Below are 21,879 nucleotides of genomic sequence, written 5' to 3'. Positions count from 1 at the left end.
GCTCTGATCTTGGCACTTCAGGCTTCCCGAGGGAGCGTTAGCCTCCACGCTGGGCCCCGAGAGCTTGAGGCACCTCCCCTGATTGCCGGGGGTCCTCAGTCAGGGGGTGAGTCCCCCTGGGGCGAAGGCTGGCTGCCAGCCCAAGGGCCCAGCAGGGTTTCCTCTCTGTTCTCAGAGCGACCAGCAGCAGGAGTGGGTCTCGTCTCAGTGTACAGTTCATCAGTGAATCAGGAATCGGTCCGCACAGCTATTTTATTTTAGTTATTCATTCACTAGCTGCTTCTTGAGGCCTTGCTCTATGTCAGGCCCCGCCTGTCCTGGCTACAAGCGGGGCCCTTCTCAGGCCCGAGTGTGGAGGCGGAGGCTGTGACCCCAGCCAGGGGAGGGCCTGCTGGGGTGGGGGTCTCAGTCGTGGCTCCCTCTGGGCCCCGGCAGGACATGCTGAAGAACACCCCCAGGGGCCACCCGGACAGGCTCTCGCTGCAGCTGGCGCTCACGGAGCTGGAGACGCTGGCCGAGAAGCTGAACGAGCAGAAGCGGCTGGCCGACCAGGTGGCCGAGATCCAGCAGCTGACCAAGAGCGTCAGTGACCGCAGCAGCCTCAACAAGGTGCGTGCGTACCTGCCCTGCAGCCGGCCTCGCCTGTCGCTCTGCCTCCTGCCCCGTGGCACCCACCAGGTGGCAGTGTTCTCCGAGGGAGGCGATTCCTTGCTTCTCTCTGAGCCCGCAGACCTTACCTGAAGGATTAATCTTGACTAGACCTCCACATTCGTTACTACTCATGTGATTTTAGGATAAAAGCTGATTTAATTCAGCAGTGTAATTGCCAGTAAAGATGCCAGAAATGATAGCCTAGTATTGTGCTTAAACTAGTGGGCCGTGGAGTCAGAGTCTGGGTTTGAATCCAGATTTTGCCACTGGTGCTTACTGTGTGGCCTCAGGGGAATCATCCAACCTCTCTGAACCTCAGTTGCTTCCTCTGTAATGAGAAGAGCTCGATGGCGCCTGACCCTCAGGGCTTCTGCGAGGCAAATGAGAGAGTTGGCAAACTGGCAGACCCAGAGCCCTTAATACAACGTGGCAGCTGTCATTATTTTTTTTTTTTTTTTTTTTTTGCGGCACGCGGGCTTCTCACTGTTGTGGCCTCTCCCGTTGCGGAGCACAGGCTCCGGACGCGCAGGCTCAGCGGCCATGGCTCATGGGCCCAGCCGCTCCGCGGCATGTGGGATCTTCCCGGACCGGGGCACGAACCCGTGTCCCCAGCATCAGCAGGCAGACTCTCAACCACTGCGCCACCAGGGAAGCCCAGCTGTCATTATTAGTGTTATTTTTTAAGAAGCAAAAAGAAAAATCCACGCCATGTTTTGGGATTGCAACTTAGGAACATTCTAGCAAAAAAAAAAAATCTTGAAACACTTTCAAATGAGTCTATTAGGGAACTCTGTTTTTATTTTATTTTATTTTATTTTTTTGCGGTACGTGGGCCTCTCACTGTCGTGGCCTCTCCCGTTGCGGAGCACAGGCTCCGGACGCGCAGGCTCAGCGGCCATGGCTCACGGGCCCAGCCGCTCCGCGGCATGTGGGATCTTCCCGGACCGGGGCACGAACCCGTGTCCCGTGCATCGGCAGGCGGACTCTCAACCACTGTGCCACCAGGGAAGCCTGGGAACTCTGTTTTTAAAACACAAAGTTGGTACAAAAAAAAATTAGTCACCTCCCAGAGTCACCTGTTGGTGAACTTTATTTTTTAAATTTTATTTGTTTATTTATTTGGCTGCGTTGGGTCTTCGTTGCTGTGCGCGGGCTTTCTCTAGTTGTGGCGAACAGGGGCTACTCTTCGTTGAGGTGCGCGGGCTTCTCATTGCGGTGGCTTCTCTTGTTGCGGAGTATGGGCTCTAGGCGTGCGGGCTTCAGTAGTTGTGGCACGCGGGTTCAGTAGTTGTGGCTAGTGGGCTCTAGAGCTCAGGCTCAGTAGTTGTGGCACATGGGCTTAGTTGCTCCGCGGCCTGTGGGATCTTCCCAGAGCAGGGCTCAAACCCACGTCCCCTGCTTGGCAGGCGGATTCTTAACCACTGCGCCACCAGGGAGGTCCCCTTGGTGAACTTTAGTCCTCTGTTTCCCTAGTGGCTTGTGACATGGGCCGCTTGCAGCTGCACCCACATCTGGGAGGCCCCAGGCCCCGCCTTCTTTCACCCACCAGAGTGTGGGGTTTGGCCCCAGGGCACTTGGCGAGGGCAAGCGTTGTTCTTTGGGGAAGGGACATCCTGTGGAGTCACAGGGAGGTGTTCAGGTATTTGGGGGAAAACTGGGAGCCTCCTGGCTCTGTGGCCCCAAAAGCAGAACTGAGGCCAGTGACTGAGGCCGATGAGATTTCAGCCACACGGGCTGGAGCTTTCTAATGTTTGGGGAGTGTCACCAGGAGCACCACAGCGCTTCCCACGCGGCCCCGCCCTTTACAGTACATGATACTCCCTAACCTGCGTTGTCGTGTTTGATTTTCACCACAGGCCTGCAAAACAAGGCCCGGACAAGTGAACTTGCAGGGTCCCTTGCAATTCTAAGCTTCAGGGTCCTGCGTCTTAAGACTGTCCCACCTCAGGCCAAATGCAGGCTGCACATGTGTATTTAGGTCCACACAGTATTTTTAGGAAAATGGAATTAATTGCCAACATTTAGAAATGGAGAAATGTCCCACAACATTTAGACTCATGTATCTTCTTAAGGGTCGGAAGAGCTGGCACTCCGACCCACCCTCCTATGTGGCACCAGTCACCTGAGTAGCGGCTGCCCTTGCCCCCTCAGTCCACATCCAGGTCTTCCCACTGAGGTTACTTCTGGCCCTGCAGGCACCTGAGTTTGCTTTGCCTGTTCCAGGAGTATAGAGATGGGAAGGAAAGATGAGGCAGGGGATGGAGCCCCCTCCCCGGGGTGTATCCCCATCCAGGATTGCTCAGGGTGGGCCTGAAGGGTAGGGGTCATCCCCCCTCCCCGCCTCCAGGCAGGACTTCCCCAGCCAGTTCCACACAAGCCTTCTATTTTTTTTAAAAAAATTATTTGTTTATTTGGCTGCGCCGGGTCTTAGTTGCGGCATGCGGGGTCTTAGTTGCGGCATGCGGGGTCTTAGTTGTGGCACGCGGGATCTTTAGTTGCGGCATACAGACTCTTAGTTGCGGCATCCAGCTCCCCGACCAGGGATCGAACCCGGGCCCCCTGTGTTGGGAGCACGGATTCTTAGCCAGTGGACCACCAGGGAAGTCCCAAGCCTTCTATTTTGAAATGTCTCTCGGGTTAAAAAGACCTTAGTCCAGCCATGGCCAACGTGCTAGTGTTTGATGGTCTTTGCACTTGGGAAGTATCTTCTTCTGTCTTTAGCTCCTTTCCTGTAACCAAGAGGGTTTCTCTCACTTTGGCTCACACACTTGTGAGATCACTCGGGAGAAGGAAACCCTTCTCCTTAGCACTTGCTCTGGGAAGAGCTGTCTGTTCCCTTCTGCTCTGTCCGCTGGGGGGGACCCGGGCTGTGAGGAGCAGTGGTCACTGGCTGGAGGTCAGGGAGACCTGTTGGGTGTTGGGCGAGGAACTGACAGCCCCAAGCCTCAGTTTCCCCACCTGTCAAGTGGGTGTGTCGGATGCGTGTGGGATGGTGGAGAGAGTGATGGTGGCCGCACACCACGCCTTCCCCTGCCAGGGCCCCCCTGGGGCAGTCTCGGCCAGTTCTGAGGCCAGTGCAGTGATTTCCCTCTTGCCACCCATCACCCACAGAGAAGTGGAAACGAAACTGGGTGTGCCCGAAGTGCAACGGTGTCGGCTGTTTCAAAATGTGCCTGCTCGGGACGCGACTGCAGGGGGCTGCTTGTGCAATACCCGAGTTTTCTGTTGTCTTTCTTGTTTTCAATCTGCTTAAGTGGCAGGAGGATGGTTGTCGGAAGCCCGGGGACTTTCCTCTCTCCTGAGGAAAAGGGTCACGGCACACTTAGCCGTCTTCTGAGGGGCCTGCTGTCTTCAGGGTCCCAGCTGTGTCTACACGAGCTGGCAGTCCGCTTGCTGGTGGAAGCTGTGGGCTGGGGGAGCCCAGTCTTAGCAGTCATGGGGGTACCCTGGGGCACCCTGAGACTTTTTGTGTGTGTTGGGAGCAGCAGGCTTTCTCTGACTCCTCTCACCCCCAGTCAGGAGCCAGAGGGCGTGTGGCTGGCTGCCGGGTGCTGGGAACAGCGTGTGTGGCCTGGCTCTGTCCTGCCCTGCCGCTCAACCGGCACTGGGTCTCAGCAAGTCTCTTTACCTCTGGAATCTCCGTCCCCTTGTCCAGGAGTGGGGAGGCCTCAGCGTGCTTGAGGCGATTAAATGAGAGGTGGACTCTTTAGTGGCATGTGGTGTCACTCGGGCTTTCGCGTCGCCTGGAGAGACACCGCTCTTCACAGAACAGAAGGGCGTTCTGTCCAGGAGAGGTTTGGGGATGACCCGCCCTTTCCCTTGTGAGGATGGGGCGGAGGGGCGCTAGCTGTTGTCATCAGAATCACGGGCTTTGGGAAGGAATTTTGCTGAATACTCCTTTTCCTCCTCAGCAAAATCCTTAGTTAGTAAAGAGACGTTTTCCCAGCGGGTCTCTGGGTCTGATGGTGGTCCGGGGCTGGCAGCATTCTTGGAATCCAGCCCGAGATGGGCAGACGCCTGTTCGGATGCTGGAGGCTTGAAGGCCTTCAGCCTTGTCAGAGGGTTGCCTTGTCGACCAGCAGATCTGTCCCAGCCCCACACGAGGCCTTCCACGAGGCCAGTAGCTGAGGTTGTTCAATAGGTCAGGGTGACGAATGGGACCTACTTTCAGGCCAGGAGTCTCCCTGCTTGAGGCCACACGAACAGTGGCAGCAGTGGGGACAGTGGCCATCTGTGGGGTGTCCCGTCGCAGGGCCGGCTCCTTGGGTGTGTGGCCTGTGCCGTCACCAGGGTGGGCGCTCAGAAGGGCCCCACGTTTGCCTTAATACTCTGCCATTGCCATCTTGAAATTCCTTTTTTTTTGGCGGTACGCGGGCCTCACTGTTGTGGCCTCTCCCGTTGCGGAGCACAGGCTCCGGACGCGCAGGCTCAGCGGCCATGGCTCACGGGCCCAGCCGCTCCGCGGCATGTGGGATCCTCCCGAACCGGGGCACGAACCCGTGTCTCCTGCATCGGCAGGCGGACTCTCAACCACTGCACCACCAGGGAAGCCCTTGAAATTCTTAATAATTCTGAGCGAGCACCGGGTTTTCCTCCTCTGCTGGGCTCTGCGGATCATGTAGCCAGGTCCGGTCACACGTTGTTGCCTTGGTGATGTGAGCAGTAGAGGTATCGCCCACTTGACAGCTGAGAAAGCTGAGGTGTGGAGAGGTGACATGGCGCCTGCCAGAGGGCTTCACAGCGGGCGCTCCGGGAACCAAGGTCAGAGCACGGGTCTGCGGCTCTGGAGCTGGGCCGCTGGCAGTGGCTGGCTCACCTGAGCAGGGGTGCTGGCTGGCTGCTGGGGCCGGTGGGTGGTCAGTGCCTTTTGTGTCCCGGGGATGGAGGGCGTGGCCCGGCCTCATCCTCCGCCTCTCCCAGCTGTGGTCCCCTTTGTATGTGGAGGGAGAATCCTGGGTCTTTGGCACAGCGATGTCCGTGGAGCAGCCCGTGTACGATGTTGGTGTTGACCTTGCTCTGTCCCCTCCCCCCAGCTTTTGACCTCAGGCCAGCGTCAGCTGCTCCTGTGTGAGACGCTGACGGAGACCGTGTACGGTGACCGCGGGCAGCTGATCAAGTCCAAGGAGCGCAGGGTCTTCCTGCTCAGCGACATGCTGGTCTGCGCCAACATCAACTTCAAGTAAGCAGACCGGGCTGTTGCCCCTCCCTGGGGACCCCTCCTGTCATGTCCCAGTCCGTCATGGCTGGGGTCCTGCGTGAGCTCATCGGAGGCCTCCAACGTCCCAACTTCCTCTTCTATCCCTTTGCGCCTGCTCTGTCCCTGGTCCCCAGAGCTAGGAAGCACCTGCAGAGGTCACTGAGGGCAAACAGCTGTCTGTTGCACAGGGTGGACTGTTCTGGAACTCTGCCGTCGGAACTGAACAGTCTGCTGAGTTTTGACCACTTTGAAATTCAAGAGATTCTTCCCTGTTCCCAGCCCAGATCCCAAATCCCTGCTGCTTTAAGTCAAATAGATTTTCCTCTGGCCAGATCTGCGTGTTTCTCAACATGAGTCTCTGCCTTTCCCCCAACTCCCTGCAGGAGCCTGCTTTCCCGGTTCTGGGTCAGAGGTTGTAGAAATGCCCAGAGGCGGGCTGCCAGGTGCTGCCTGGAGTCGGGGTTGGAGCTGGAGCCCCGCAGTGGGGAGAGGGTGGTTCTTCAGACCAGAGTCTGCAAACTCGTGGCCCGTGGGTTGCACTAGGCCTCTGGAAACCCTGTGTTTGGCTCCTACGGGGAGTTCACACAAAGGTTGAGACATCTGGCTTCTCTTAGAAACGTGAAGATCTCGCGTTCTGGGCCCACACTGCCTGGGGCCACACGGGCCTGCGGCTGGGTTGCGTGAACTCTTTACTGGGGCTCCCACCTTCATTCATTCCCTCCTTCCCTCATTCAAGCACTATAATTTTTTTTTTTTTTTTTTTTTTTTTGCGGTACGCGGGCCTCTCACTGTTGTGGCCTCTCCCGTTGCGGAGCACAGGCTCCGGACACGCAGGCTCAGCGGCCATGGCTCACGGGCCCAGCCGCTCCGCGGCATGTGGGATCTTCCCGGACCGGGACACGAACCCGTGTCCCCTGCATCGGCAGGCGGGCTCTCAACCGCTGCGCCACCAGGGAAGCCCAAGCACTATAATTTTTAAGTCCCGTTTATATCCTGGACTCTGTGCAGGTGCCAGGGATCTGACCTACACCCTCTCTGCCCTCCTGTTGCTTGGAGCCTAGCATGGCATGAAAGTGTGATGAGGGTGTTAGTGGCTCACTTTTAGGGGTTCATCTTGGGTGACTTGGGGTGAGTCACGTGACCTGTCTGAGCATCAGTATCCTCTTCTGGAATAGTACAGGCTTCCTAGCAGGGCCACTGTGGGAATAGGTGATGGAAGACCAGTGCCCACTCCAGGGAGAAGGCCCTCCGTGTGGTCCGCTCTGCCCACAACTGGCCCAGCCCAGTGGCCGACCCCCAGGGGGGTCTCAGCGGCTGCAGTGGTTTTTACGGAAACCACTCTGTAACGATAACGACCCTTCTTGTCTTTTTCCTCAGGCCTGCCAACCACAGGTAGGGGTGCCAAGGCTTGGGGTGGGTGTGTGATTCTGGATATGGGGCTGGGGCCTGGATGCCCTGATGCTTCTGCCCCTTCCTCCGTTCCCTGCTCCGCCTGGCTTGGTTTTGGCCTGAGGGCTTGTGCTTGGGCTGTGAGGTGCCTGGCTGAGCTGACCTGCTGAGGAGCGGCTCTGGCTGGCCCTGGGGCTGGGTGCTGCGGGCTCTCCAGGGCCATGTCCTCTCTTCCTGGCAGGGGCCAGCTGGAGATCAGCAGCCTGGTGCCCCTGGGGCCCAAGTATGTGGTGAAGTGGAACACGGCGCTGCCCCAGGTGCAGGTGATGGAGGTGGGCCAGGAGGGCAGCTCCTATGACAAGGACAACGTACTCATCCAGCACGCCGGCGCCAAGAAGGCCTCGGCTGCGGGCCAGGCCCAGAGTGAGTACCTGCCCAACACTGCCCTGGGAGCACCTGCCCGGGTTCGGCCCCCAGGCCCGCGGGCACTTGGCCCAGAGACTTTTCCTGCTGTACGTAACTGTACACAAACACACACCCACATCCCTACCTGAGTGTGCAAATGCATGCTGCACGCAGTCACCCCTCACAGCCCCTGCCCACCCCAGTCCTGTACACCCTGGCGAGCGTGCACACACACACATGCACACACGTGCACACGCATGCGTGCACACGCAGTGACCTTGGATCAGAAAGGGTGACCTCCAGTGCCTGCCTGGCCATTGCTTGCTTCCATGTGGGACCTCGGTTCCCCCGTCTATTCAGCGAGGGGCCCCGGTGACACTCACCCTGTCCCTGAAACCCTCAGGGCCCAGGACAACAAGGACAGTGAGAACTCGGGGTGGCAGCCTCCCCCGTGCGCCCTGTCCTCTCCATCTCCGCAGTGCTGTGGCAGGAACTTCCTGGTGCTGCCCTTCCCTCCCCTTTGCCCCTTCCTGTCCTGTCCCGTCCCATCCTCTACCCTCCCCAGGCCGACTTTTCAAAATGCGTGTCAGAGCTGTGTGTCACCCTCCACCTGAAATCCGCCGGTGGCTTCCCACTGCTCTCAGGGTGAAGTCCCAGGTTCTCGCCCGGGCGAAGAACCCCCCCATCCTGGGGGCCCACCTGCCGCCCCACCTCAGCCCTCCCCGCTCCTTCACTCCCTGGGCTTGGCTGCCCTGACCTCTCCGTTCCTGGGGGGTTGAGCCCCCTCCTGCCCCAGGGCACACTCCCAGCCTCTGCCCTTCTCCTGCCATCCTGTTTTTGTCTATCTGCCCCTACTCATCTTAGCTCAGGTGACACTTCCTTAGAGAAGCCCTTCCTGATTCCTTTGGACTTGCCAGGTCCCCGTCCAGTGCTCCCAAGGCCCGGGTGTGTTTTCACCTCTATGGTGATGGTCTGGTTTCCATCTTGTCTTTTCCCTTGGTATGACCGTAGCCCTCCGGAGCCTGGTATGTGGTGGGTGTTAATAGACATTTGTTGAATGAACGAAGGACGTAACTGCATGGCCAGCAGGAAGGCACTTGGCTGTCACCCCTCCCCACTGGCCAGCTCTGTCCATCCCTGACCTGGGAGGTGGCTCTGAGGGAGGGACTCACCACACACTCTCGTCCTCGGAAGGCTGCGCCCACTTCAGCTGCTGTGTCCCCCTCCCGAGGCCTGGGAGGCATGGGAGGCTGTCTTGTGTTCCTGGCTGTCTGTTCACAGAAGCCCCCTGGGAGGGGCTCCCGGCCCATCTGCCCCCCAGCGGCGCCTTTAGCCCCGGCTCCACTCCACTCTCCCCCCACCCTTCGGGCTCTTGCTCTGGCAGTGCTCCTTCAGCCACTGTGGTATCTGTGGCCACATCTCTCAAAGCAGAGTGCCTGGCTGCCAGACCCCCTTGAAAGAGGAAGCAAGAAATCCTTGTTGAACCCCAGGTGGCCTTGGGTGGTGTTTTATTATATTGTTATTCAAATATGCGCAAGTGTAAGACTAGGAATAATGAACTCCTTATGCTTCTATCCCTTGAGCAACCATAAAACCAAAACAGAATCACAAGTGGAATAAAAATGATGCTACAAAATAATAAAACTCAAGGAACAGCATTAATTTAATGTGATGGGTGATGTTGTTTCGTTGGCACCAAACTGCTCTCAACATAGACGTGGTCCTCTTGTGGGGCAGGTTCTTCTGAGTTCTCTGCACCTGTACCCCAGAGTGCCTCACGGTGATCTCCACTTCCCACCAGCTCATGCCGTTTGGGGCGCTGCAGAGCCCTTCTTTGCCCTTGGTTTGGTGTGAGCGTATCTCTTACCGCCCACGCCCACCTTGCTCTGTGTTCATTACCTGGTGACCATCACGTGGTACCAAAGTCCACGGAAGCCCTGGTACCATGCAGCAGCCTGTGGCTTTAAAGCCATTGTATCCAGGTGACTGAAGATGTGCATCTGATTTTTAGAGAATCATCTCGATGCAAATCCAAATTACATGCCTCCGCCCCTCGCTGGGATTCTGTAAGATCTCAGCTTGAGTAACCATGGTGTAGAGGACACAGCCCGAATTCCCTAGCCTGGCATTCAGGGACCTCCCCATCCAGTCCTGCTGGGCCCTCCCGCTCTGTCTCTTGCTGCCCTCCCTCCACGTCCCCGACACTGCATTTGTATCATCACCAGAGATCAGGGCACCCTCAGCCCCCATCCCATCTCTGTCCTATCACCCCGATATCTTTCTCCCCAGTACCTCCCACCATCTGCAGTTGTTAATTGACTCCTCCCTGACCCTGACCAGGTCATAAGCTCCACAAGAACAGGGACCCTGTCTGTCTCATTTGCAGCTGTCTCTCCAACATGTAGACTAGAACCTGCCATATAGTAGGTTCTTAGTACATCTTTGAACAACTTACTGTTCCTGGGCTTCCTTATGCCACAGTGCCTTTGCACCTGTGGTTTTCCTTTTTTGGCAGTGCCACGGCTCTCCTGGGCCTGCGAAGTCTCCTCGCCTCTCATGGGCACAGTTGGTTCTCAGTCTTCTGGTCTCCTGTGACCCTTTGTATAGACTGAGAGTGGCCCAGATCCTAGGCGCTAGACTTTACCCGTGATTGGATTTGTCCCCACTAGTAGACAAGAGCCTGGTACATTTCCTTCTGTATCTCTAGTGCCACATCTGCAGGGCGACAGCTCTTCTTTTTTGCAGTGCGTACCTGCTTGGGCCCTTGGTGGTGCCTTCCCCACCCCTGAGGCTGAGTAGGGTCTCTCTCTGCCCAGATAAGGTGTACCTCGGGCCCCCGCGCCTCTTCCAGGAGCTGCAGGACCTGCAGAAGGACCTGGCTGTGGTGGAGCAGATCACCCTCCTTGTCAGCACGCTGCACGGCACCTACCAGGTACCCAGCACCGGCCTCGGCAGGAAAGTGTGGGTGGGCTCCTCTCCCGCCCGGTCCCCCGATGTGCCCTGGCCTCTGGGCTCCCACTAGCAGCGGTACTGTCTGACGCTCCTGTCGCTACCTGGAAGTCTGGTGGGCGGCCTCCGGTTCGGGTTGAAGCTCTGGTTCGAGTTGAGCAGGGCCCGGCTATGGGCACTTTTTTTTTTTTTTTTTTTCCGTTCTCTGCTCAGTGTCTGGTCTGTCCTGCAGCTCCTTCCCGAGCCTCGTCCCAGGCTGGAGAGGAAGCTGGCTGGGAGGGTGTGTCCCTCTCAAAGGAGGGGTGCCATGGAAGGGGGAAGGTCTGAACCAAGGCCTGGAGCCCGGGGAGTCGGCATCCCCCCACCGCTTGTGGCTGAATGAGCCGCCCAGGTCGAGCTCCCGCACTGACCCTCGGCTCCTCTCCCCTTGGGGCCCCGACTGCTGTGGGATCTGGGGTGGCTTTCGGGGAGCCAGAGGGCTGTATGGTGACCTCCTTGGCCTCCTTGACCCTAGAACCTGAACATGACCGTGGCTCAAGACTGGTGCCTGGCCCTGCAGAGGCTTATGCGGGTGAAGGAGGAGGAGATCCACTCGGCCAACAAGTGCCGCCTCAGGCTCCTGCTTCCCGGGAAACCCGACAAGTGAGAGGAAGGGGGGCCTTGGAGAGGGGCGTCGGGACTAGCCTGCTTGCCAGCACTGCGGGGGTGGGCGTGGGCGTACACGCATCGTGGGCCGTGCCCGGCAAAGCATTTGACACAGAGCAGGTGCTCGTGGTCAAATGAATGAATGAATGAACGAACGACCTATCTGTACCTGGGGTGAGCCTGTCCTCTGTTAGGCTACTGGGACACCCCGCCAGCGGTTGGTAGACTGTGCAGTCCCCTGGGGCCAGGCCCTGGGTCCGCTCTCACGGATCCAGCCTCCCCACAAATGCTTCCGCAGGAGCTCACGCTCGGTCGACCCACAGCTGATGTTTGTGGAATTGATGCAGAGATGGGGAAGGCGATCTGTCTGATCCCCGCTCTACAGAGGAGGGAGGCGAGGCTCAGAAGTAGGTGGCAGAGCTGGGTTCTGAGGAGTCTGACTCCGAAGCCTAGGCTGGCGCAGTGAGGGGCTCAGAGCCCAGGTTTTGACCTCTCGGTTGGGCAGGGACAGTGTTACAAGCACAGTGGCTGCAGGGAAGGGGAGACTGGGGCGCTGTGGTCTGAGGCAGGTCCGGGAGCCAGGATGCGAGGCCCAGGACTGGAGTCTGAGGGTCAGCAGCCTGGAACCTTCTGGGTGCCCTCGCACAGTGGCTCACAGTGGCCTGTGGAGCGGCTCTCTCCCCTTCTCTGCGCCCCTGCCTCACCTTCCTGTCCACCTCCCGGGGGCTGGGATGGCTCACAGCGGGGAAATGGGCCCCGGAGAACAATGAAGGGGCTTCCACTGCTCTAAGGTGAGATGACAGTGTGGTGACAACAGTGACCTCTGGCCACCCCAAGCCTGTACATACTGCCATTCATTCATTTTTTCATTCATTCATGTGTCCATTCAGGAGACATTTACCAAGAAAGTGCCCTGTGCCAGGTGCTGGGAACAGGCCTGAGTCAGAGGCTCCGGGTCAGGCGTGTGCAGGTGTCTGACGAGGCCTGTGGAGCCCTGACCAGGTGGGGCCCTGGAGGGCCTCTCGAGTCACAGCCTGCAGAGGGCCAGACCCCCCATGGCCTTGCTAGGCACCCACGCTGGGGTGCCTGGGCTGGGCTGGGGGCCACGGGCTGGTCGCTCGGGGGAGTTACCTGCCCCCTCCCCGGGGCTGTGGTGGGTGGAGGGAGCCCTCCCCCAGGGCACTGAGGCTTTGCCAGGCCACTGGCCTCTCTGGCCATGCTGTGGTGCTCTGCACAGACCTCGCTCTATCTCCAGGGCTGGTGGTTGGAGGGAAGAGCTGCGTACCTCCCGGGTGAGCCAGGCCCCGTTCCAGCACTCAAGCTCCTGCCCTCTCACCGCAGGTCCGGCCGCCCCATCAGCTTCATGGTGGTCTTCATCACCCCCAACCCCCTGAGCAAGATCTCCTGGGTCAACAGGTTGCACTTGGCCAAGATCGGACTCCGTGAGTAAAGCCCCGGGGGTCAGGAGTGCGGAGAGGGGAGGTCTGGGGAGTGTATATGTGAGTCAGAGGGCATCATCCAGTCTTGGGGGGCGGGGAGGCTTCTGAGTGGAGGGAGATGGTGCAGCGGAGAAACAACTGGGGCCAGAGGCTCTGCTTCGTGACCTTGGACACGTCACTTCCCCTCTCTGAGCCTCAGTTTCCCCATCTGTAAAATGGTGGGAGTTGACAGAAAGTAAATTAGTAGTTGCCAGGGGCCTGGGAGGAGGAGGGAATGGAGAGTCACCACTAAAGTTTTTTTTTTGGTGAGAGTGATGAAAATGTTCTCAGATTAGATAGTGGTGATGGTTGCCCAAGTCTGCAAATATACTAGAAACCAGTGAGATGTACTCTTTAAAGGGGTGGGTTTTATGGTAGCTGAATTATATCTCAATAAAACTGTTACATAAAGAATGATGCAGGTTAGACTAAATGATTCTCAAACAAAGGCCTCTTTATAATTCTTTTCTCCTATGCACCCCCTAATAATAGTACAGATAAATAATATTTATAGAGTGCTTCCTGTGTGGCAAGCATTTTTCTGAGCATTTCACATACATCTCTTTCATTTCACGTTCACAATAACTCTACGAGGAAAGTCTGTTGTGAATCCCTTTGTACAGCTGAGGATTCTGAGGCCCAGAGAGGTGCAGTGGCTTGCCTGAGGTCACACAGCAGGGAGGAGTTCAGAACCTGGGCAGTCGGCTCCCAGAGCCCACTCTCAACCCCTGTCCATTCTGCTTCCTCAAGTTAGTGGGCTTCTGTCTGCCAAACCACATTCATTAAATTATAATTACTTTGTGCTTTTTTTGAATTGGCAAAAGGCCTAGTTTCTTGCCGATCAGGACCGTTATTTGCTGTGACCTACTAGAATTCCCATTTGCCGATTCCAGTCAATAGCAGTGATTTCTGGGTTTTGTTTGTTTTTATTTCTGGCGTGATCTTTATCTAGATAAATATGTATTTCTGATAGATTTTAAAACATTTCTGGAAAGGAGTCAGGACCTTCGTCAATGGCTTTCATCAATTAAAAAGCTATTTATTGGGCTTCCCTGGTGGCGCAGTGGTTGAGAGTCCGCCTGCCGATGCAGGGGACACGGGTTCATGCCCCGGTCCGGGAAGATCCCACATGCCGCGAAGCAGCTGGGCCTGTGAGCCATGGCTGCTGAGCCTGCGCGTCCGGAGCCTGTGCTCCGCAATGGGAGAGGCCGCAACAGTGAGAGGCCTGCGTACCGCAAGAAAACAAAACAAAACAAAAAAAAACTATTTATTGAATCTCTACAGTAATTTTAGGCATAGGGGAAAAGAACAATAACAAAAACAGAAAGGTCCCTGTTCTCAAGGAACTTACAGTTTATGAGGGGCAGGCAGAGATTTACATGAGGAACAAATCAACAGGGAGGGGTTGGTGCTGTGAGGGGGTAGAGCTGGATGCGTGACTGACACCGAGCCTGGGGGCCGGGACTGCTGTCAGGGAGGGCCTCTGAGGAGGTGACGTCTGAAGCTGTGCAGAGGTCTGGGTAAAGCGATCCAGGCTTTGGAACAGCAAGTGCAAAGGTCCTGAGGTAGCCAGAGTTGGTGAATGGTGGGGTGTGGGGGGAAACAGGTGGCAGTGGGGAGCAGGTTTTCCAGAAAGCCAGGGTGAGGTGCGTGGAGCTCTTTCTTGACGCGTGGGGCTGTGGGTTGCAGAGCTGAGAGAACTGGACAGCGGTGTGAACTGATTTCTATTTAAGTGGATCGTTCTGGCTGCTGCTCGGAGAGAGACATGTGGAGACTGGGGAGGGAAACGGGGAAGAGGCTGTGGCTTTGGAGGAGCCGGCATCAGAGCCTTCTGCTCCGCCAGCCCCTTCTTGGATCGGGTGTTGACATCGCACAATCCTCCGCTGGATGTTTCTGGGCGACCAGGAGGCCTGCGGAGGGTGGAGGAAGGGTTTTAGGTAGAGGCTGCCCCGGCCCTGGCAGAGGGCTTCGGAGATTCCAGCCGAGGAAAGGTTAAGGTGGCCTGCCCGCTGGGCCTCGGGCCACCCGCTCCGCTCTGTCCCCTTCCTGTGGAGCAGTGCGTCTAGGGCAAGCTCCCGAGCCCCGTTTGTACACCCGCTAAAGGCAGGTGCATGTCCCGTTTGAAGCCCAGACGCTTTGCCGAGTGGGCCTTGGCGCTGGTGGGAGGGGAGCCTACAGATGTGAGCATCTCTGTTCTTGGCGGCCTGTGAAGACACTCGGCTGCCTTATCTCCACATGGTTTCACTGCAGCAAAAGTTTTAATGGAAAGAGAGTCATTTGAAATCTTATTTGAATGCCTGGGTTCCCCTGGGGCCTGAATAATCTGTTTCTTCTATTTTGCCAGTTTTTTTTTATCTTCAGTGCCTGGTGCCGAGGAAAACAATATAAGTCCGTTAGAAATAGGCCCGTTAGAAATAGAACCGTTAAAAACATTCATGCACAAAGGATGTTATTCTTTTAATTTTTTTTTTTCTGCGTCTTTCTCTCTCCCTGACTCCAGCGTGCTGAGATCGTAATCCACTAAAGATTGGGAAAGAGAGGGCTGGAGTTGGGGGTGCCTGGCATCCGAGAGGGTGGAGCCAGTTCTGTCCCTTGGGAGGGCAGGGGTCCTGGGGAATCTGGGGACCCAGTTTACATCCCAGTGTGGCCACTGCTGTGCTGTGCGGCCTGAGAAGGGCAGGCTTCCTCAGTAACTTGGCCTAGAGTTCCACGGGCCTTTTCCCTGTTGCATTGCGGGATCTTAGCACTGCATGAAATGGGGCCAGACAGCGTGGATTCAGTTCCCGGTTCTGCCGCTTGCCAGCTCCGAGATCTTGGGCAAACGATTTCACCTCTGCATGCCTTGGATTCTCCATCAGAAAATGGGGATATTCATAGGGTATCTTGTGAGCATATGGGGAGATGGTGCCTGGAAGGCGCCTGGCAGACCGGAGAAGCTCCTAGGAAAGGGGTGTCTGCATCTCACAGTGGGGAAGTGACTGGCCTGGGGTCACATGACATTTAGTATTGTGCCAGGATGCCCTCCCCCTCTCTCTGCCAATTAGTCTCTGTTCATTAAGGCTCCAGAAAAGAGATGCAGATAGGAGGCTCCAAGGGTGGGGGTGGGGAAAGGGGAGATTGGGGCTTCCAGCTCTACCTTCCCGTGTCCCCCCCACAACCCTTACAGCTCTAAGTGCTGCATCCCTGGCCCAGGGACCCCTGCAGCCCCTCCCCCCATGGCCCTCCTGGTTCCCACCCCTGGAGGACCTGGGCTGGGCAGGCCCCAGGCTAATCCCACGCTCCCAGGGACAGGTCCTCGCTGGGCGTGGCCTGGCTGGCTCTCCCCACTGCCTGTGGCTTGGTTAGTTTTCCAGCCTTCATTCCTCACAGTAACACTGACGTGCCACCTTATGACGGATCTGGTTGCGGAGTCCTGAGCGTGGCCCAGGCTGCGTGCCGCCGAACGTGTTCCAACCCTCATCTCTCATCTCCATTAGCCCTCAACCGTCCCAGAGCCAGGGACCTGCCCAAGCCCTTGGCCGGAAGTGGTAGGTCTGCTCTCCAGGAGGGGGACCGAGGGTACTGGCCCAGGAGCCCGACTTGGGTTTTACCCCAGCTGGGTGATCACGGCCACTGCCTGGCCTCCCTGGACCCCGGCGTCTCTCTCTGCAGGATAAGATGCATGCTGAGGTCCCAGCATGTCTGTGGCCATGGCCAGTAGCATCTCCGTGGTGCCGAAGTGTGAGAGGGGCCTTGGATTTAAGAAGGAAGAGAAGGGCAGTCCAGACTGTCCGCCGGGGCAGCAGTGGCAGGAAGGGCACGGTGCTGGGACTCAGGAGGCGTTTGGGAGGCAGGCGGGGCGGGAGAAGCAGGGCAGGGCCAGCGCAGGTGGTGGGCTCAGCCCAGCGGCGGTGGGTGGTCTGACCTCAGGCACCGTAAGCGGCAGCTTTTCAACCGTGAGGACGGTGGTCATAACGGGTACTATTCCTTGAGTGCCTGGTGTACACTGGGTACTAAATATAGTCTTTCCAGTGCTCACAACAACTCCAAATGGTTGGAATTATTTCCCCCATTTTCCAGACGAGGCCCCAGGCTAGGAGAGGTTAAGTGCCCAGCCCTGTACCCCGCAGGGCCCTTCTGGCAGAGTCGGCTTCCTGCAGCCGGCGGGTGGTCCTGAGGGTTCAGGGGGTGGGGGGAGCGAGCGGGGACGTGGGCTCCGGCCCTGGAGCTGCTCCCACTGCCCCCTGGAGTACTCTCGAGTTCGGTGGGTGCTGGCAAACAGAGCTGGATGCTAAATAAGCCCCCACTTAACGTCAGTTGGAAACCGCAGCTTTGCCCCGGTGCCTGTTCTTAGTGTCGCTTATCCCAAGCGGGCTTTCAATTTCCAGTGGTAACAGCCTTCTCATGTGGTCTCAGCCGCTCTGGTTTTGTGAGGGGAACAATGGTAGTGGCAGATGGGGAACAACAACTCCAGTTTCTTTTAACGTTCCCAGTCGCAGGCAGGGAAGGCGCCATCTGAAACCAGAAGGTCAGATCATTAAAGGAACGTATAGTGATAAATTGTCAGGACTTGATGGGCTGTGGGTGCGCGGCGAGAGGAGAGGGATGAGCTCGGGGCGACGTGGTGACGGGCGGGCACGGGGGCTTATCTCCACCCGCTGAGCTCCAGGCTAGCAGGTGGGCTTGACTGCTCTCTCGGGCTCCTGCCCCTGGGGAGGCGAGGGTCTGTGTGACTGTGAGCTCCTTGAGAGCAGGGCCTGACTCTCCAATCTCGATCATCTTTGTTCACTGCCCAGAGCCTTGTCCAAGAGGCAGCGCGGTGGCTGTGATGTGAGCTCCTGCCAAGGAGAAGTGGTGTCCCCCAGGGCGGGTGGGCTTGTCTCGGCTGTCACGGCCGGGCCGCAGGCGCTGTGCAAGGTGCCCCAGAGGTTAGTTGCTTGGCTCCTGGACTCCCCGACCTCCGTTTCCCCAGTGTAGACGGGGATGGGAACTCCGACTTGCCCTGGTGGCTGTGGGATGACGTGCGGGACAGAGCTTTGTAAACTGTGAAGTGCGGCGCGCACAGCCGTTCTGTTTCGGTGATGCCCATCCTGTGTCATCGTTGTACTTTCCTTGATGGCCTCTTCTCCTCGGTGGCGGGACCCAGGTTTCATGCGACTCTGTCTCCAGGGCTCAGTGGGTCAGAGGGCCTGACACCAGGGACGCCTCTGGCCCGTTTAGGGAGGGAGCTCCCTGTCCAGCGCCTCCACGGCTTGAGGGGGTGGGGCAGGCACCGGAGCCTCTGCGGAGCCAGCTGTTCACAAAATAATTTCTGACATTTGCGGATGTCTTCATCTTCTCAAAGAGCCTCCGCACCTGCCCCCGCATTCCGGCTCCTTTCTGCTGTGACCTACACGCAGACCTAAACGGCATTTTTAAAGCCCCTTTATTGCGGTGTGATTGACATACAAAGAGCTGTCCATATTTCAGGAATACAACTTGATGGCTTTGGAGGTAAGCATACCCCTGTGAACTCCATCGCCACAGTCTATGCCATAAACAAACCCACCCTCTGAAAAGCTCCCTCCTGCCCTCTTCCTTATTATTGTTATTTTTTCTGTGTGTGATAAGCCCGCTTAACATCAGATCTATCCTCTTAGCCAATCTTTAAGCACGTCATACAGAATTGTTAGCTATAGGCTGTACAGATAATCTCTAGGATTCACTCACCTTGTAAAAGCAAAGCTTCGTACCCTTGGATTGGTTCCTCCTGTTCCCCCTACCCACAGTTGACCATATTTCTGCAGTGTTGCTCTGTGCTGGCCGGGGGTTGGGGGTGGTGACTGCTCTTGGTGGCCATCATTCCGATTTGACAAATCTGGAAAATGAGGCTCCAGGAAGAGACTGTGTTCATGCCACACAAGGGTGTTGATGGTCTGCTGTGTGTCCAGCGCCATGTGAGGGGTTTGGAGGGTACGGAAGGAGACAGTGTGGAAGGTTTCAGCCGTCATGGAACGTGGGCGTTGTAGGGGAGCCTCTGGGCACACAAGCACGATGAAACACTCACATGTGCACACGCACGCACGCACATATACATGTGCACTCGCGCACGCGCGGGCGCGCACACACACACGGAGGAAAAAAGAGACAAGCCAGTAAAAGAGCTGGAAATTGTGGTCAGGGCCATTACACACACCAATAGGGGCCGAGACAGAAAGTGATGGAGGTGGGGGATGGGATGATGGTCAGTTAAGGCCTTTCCGAGAAGGTGGAGGCGTAACCTAAGCCTCGCAGAGGAGCAGAGCCAGCCCTGGAGAGAGCTGAGTGCAGCCTTCCAGGCAGAGGGAGCTTTCCGGGCTCGTCCCGTTTAAGTTGCTGAGGAAAGCATAGCATGGTGGAGCCTGCAGCCGAGGGATGAGGCTGAGAGGGAAGGAGGGTCCTTGCAGCTCTTGTGGAAGAGTTTGGATTTTATTCCAACTAGTCGGGGACTCAGTAGGCATTTATAAGCAGGGGAACAACGAGGTCCAGGGGAAGTTTAGCAGGATGGCTCTGGCTGCTGTGGGGAGGACCAACTGTAGGGGGGAGTAGTGAGTACAGAAAGACTGGTCAGGAGGTCCCCATGTGGTGGCGGGGCACCCTTGGGCTGAGCTGACCCTCCCTCCTTGTAGCTGAGTAGATGTGTGTGGTGGGGGGGGAAGGCTGCCGTTGGACCCTTTGATTGGTGACCTCTCCTCCCATCTCCAAAGCTCTAGGCACCGCTCATCTTGATGTCATTGCGTTAAGTGGCCCCTCTCACCTGGGGTGCCCTGTCCAGTGCCTCTGGCTCTTCGGGGCAGAGTACCTCCTCATTGTCTAGTGTCACCATGTCCAGGGTCATTCATGCCCAGGGGTGTCACTGGGGGTCTGATTGCTGGAAGATTGCCTGGTTTAGTGCAAAGAACTCAGCCTGTCAGTCAGACAGACCTAGGTCCGCATGTGGGTTTTGCCATCTAGCCGTGCACGTGACTTACTTAATTGTCAGTCTCATCATCTATAAGGTGAAAATTGTTATTCTGACTGTGCTTGGTTATTGTGAAAACCAGCCAGGGAGCATATGTAAAGCACTCAGAGTGTGCCTGACGCCTGGGCACATACTGGGCGTGTCTGAGCTGCGCCCTGCCCCTGCCGTCATGGGATCCCTGGAGGGCAGGCATCAGATGGAGTATAAAGAATATGGGCTTCTTAGCAGGGAGAGTTCCTCAGGAGAGATGGTGGTTTACTCACTTGCTCACTCGTTCATTCTTTCAATCCGTGTTCGCTGAGCACTTACTATGTGTGGGCAGCGTGCTGGGTGCCAGAGAGATAGTGGCGGACAAGACAACCCAGATCCCTACTGCTTTGAACTTACATTCTACAGACATATAGAGACAGACCGTAAGCAAGGAAACAGAAAACATGATTTTTGATTGTGAAAGCTGTATGGGAAATAAGACAGGGTGTTTAGTGTGGTTTCTGAGAGAAGGGGGCCATTGTAGCCAGGGTGGTCAGGGAGGACTTCTTGGAGGTGGTGGCGTGTGAGGGAGCCTAGACCCATGTGAAGGAGACTCCACAGAAAATGTGGTTGAAAAAAAAAAAAAAAAAAAAAAAAAGAAAATGTGGTTGAGCAGATGCTCTTGAGCGCAGCAGTCTCCAGGTGAGGGTCCAGGGTCCAGGCTTGGCTTGGGCCTGAGCAGCACGTGCACTTCCTTTTTTTTTTTTTAACTTATAAATTTATTTATTTTTGGCTGCATTGGGTCTGTTGCTGTGCGCAGGCTTTCTCTAGTTGCGGCGAGTGGGGGCTACTCTTCGTTGCGGTGCGCGGGCTTCTCGTTGCGGTGGCTTCGCTTGTTGCGGAACATGGGCTCTAGGCGTGCGGGTTTCAGTAGTTGTGGCTCGTGGGCTCTGGAGCGCAGGCTCAGTAGTTGTGGTGCATGGGCTTAGTAGCTCCACGGCATGTGGGGTCTTCTTGGATCAGGGCTCCAACCCGTGTCCCCTGCATTGGCAGGCGGATTCTTAACCACTGCGCCACCAGGAAAGCCCAGCATGTGCACTTCTAACAGGCTGCCAGGGGCTTCAATGCCAGCGCGACTGGGGGACCTGGAGGCAGGTGACCTCCTAGGTTTCAGGGTAGGTCTTAAAGGGAGCAGGAGAAGGAGTCTTCCTCTTGACCATCGTCATCACAGGTATAAAAGTGTCATGGCTGGGCTTCCCTGGTGGCGCAGTGGTTGAGAGTCCGCTGCCGATGCGGGGGACACGGGTTCGTGCCCCGGTCCGGGAAGATCCCACATGCCGCGGAGCGGCTGGGCCCGTGAGCCATGGCCGCTGAGCCTGCGCGTCTGGAGCCTGTGCTCCGCAGCGGGAGAGGCCACAGCAGTGAGAGGCCCGCGTACCACAAAAAAAAAAAAAAAAAAAAAAAAAAGTGTCATGGCTGGGCTGTCACAATCCAAAAACTTCTTGTCCGCCTGCTTGTTTTTGGCCACCTCCCACCTCTAGAAGATAAGGTCAAGGTAGCAGGGGCCTGGACTGTGCCCAGTGTCTTAATGCCTTTTGAAACCCTGTCACATGTGCTATTTCACTGGATCCTCGCAGCAACTGCAGGATGAAGGCATTTTCATCGTCCCTATTTCATAGGTGAAGAAATCGAGGCTCAGAGTTGGGCGGATTTGCACAAGGCTGCTCAGTGAGAAGGTGGGCAAGCTGGGACTGAAGCCTCAGGTTTCCCGACTCCCAGCCTGGGACCCATGGCTGTGACCGTAGAGTGAGGCTGGATTTCATCTCACTGGGCAGGCGTGGGGCTGGGGGAGCGGCTGGCTGGGTCCGTGGGGCATGCGGGCCAGGCCTCTGGGGCCCGCGGTGGCTTCCTGGGCTTTCAGGAAGTCCTCTTGGTCCTCGCTCTCTGACCAGCTCCTCCCACCTCCTTCCTCTTGCCACAGGGGAGGAGAACCAGCCGGGCTGGCTGTGTCCGGACGAGGACAAGAAGAGCAAAGCCCCATTCTGGTGCCCAATCCTGGCTTGCTGCATCCCCGCCTTCTCTTCCCGGGGCCTCAGCCTGCAGGTGAGTGGCACGCATCTTGCTGAGCCCACCACGAAGGTGGCTCCTGGGACAACCAGGGTTTCAATGGGTGCCCACAGCAGGGGAGGCCTGGCTTCCAGCTTCAGCTTCTAGACCTCTTGCTGACGGAGTTGATC

The 21,879-nt window shown here is 57.0% G+C and overlaps 1 protein-coding gene across 10 annotated transcripts in view; it reads left to right on the top strand.

The window, feature by feature from the left end:
* Positions 1-21,879, top strand: part of ARHGEF10L (Rho guanine nucleotide exchange factor 10 like) — a 161,747-nt gene that overhangs the window by 93,873 nt on the left and 45,995 nt on the right. For all 10 annotated transcript variants that reach the window (XM_073795244.1, XM_033842426.2, XM_033842433.2 and 7 more), the window contains 7 exons: positions 436-609; positions 5,685-5,830; positions 7,479-7,660; positions 10,459-10,574; positions 11,106-11,233; positions 12,578-12,678; positions 21,624-21,745. In XM_073795244.1, coding sequence (XP_073651345.1) covers positions 436-609; positions 5,685-5,830; positions 7,479-7,660; positions 10,459-10,574; positions 11,106-11,233; positions 12,578-12,678; positions 21,624-21,745 — 969 coding nt within the window. The remainder of the gene's footprint in view (positions 1-435; positions 610-5,684; positions 5,831-7,478; positions 7,661-10,458; positions 10,575-11,105; positions 11,234-12,577; positions 12,679-21,623; positions 21,746-21,879) is intronic.

Source organism: Tursiops truncatus, chromosome 1, assembly GCF_011762595.2.
Source record: "Tursiops truncatus isolate mTurTru1 chromosome 1, mTurTru1.mat.Y, whole genome shotgun sequence".
Classification (NCBI taxonomy): domain Eukaryota; kingdom Metazoa; phylum Chordata; class Mammalia; order Artiodactyla; family Delphinidae; genus Tursiops; species Tursiops truncatus.
This window is presented reverse-complemented; position numbering and strand designations above follow the sequence as displayed.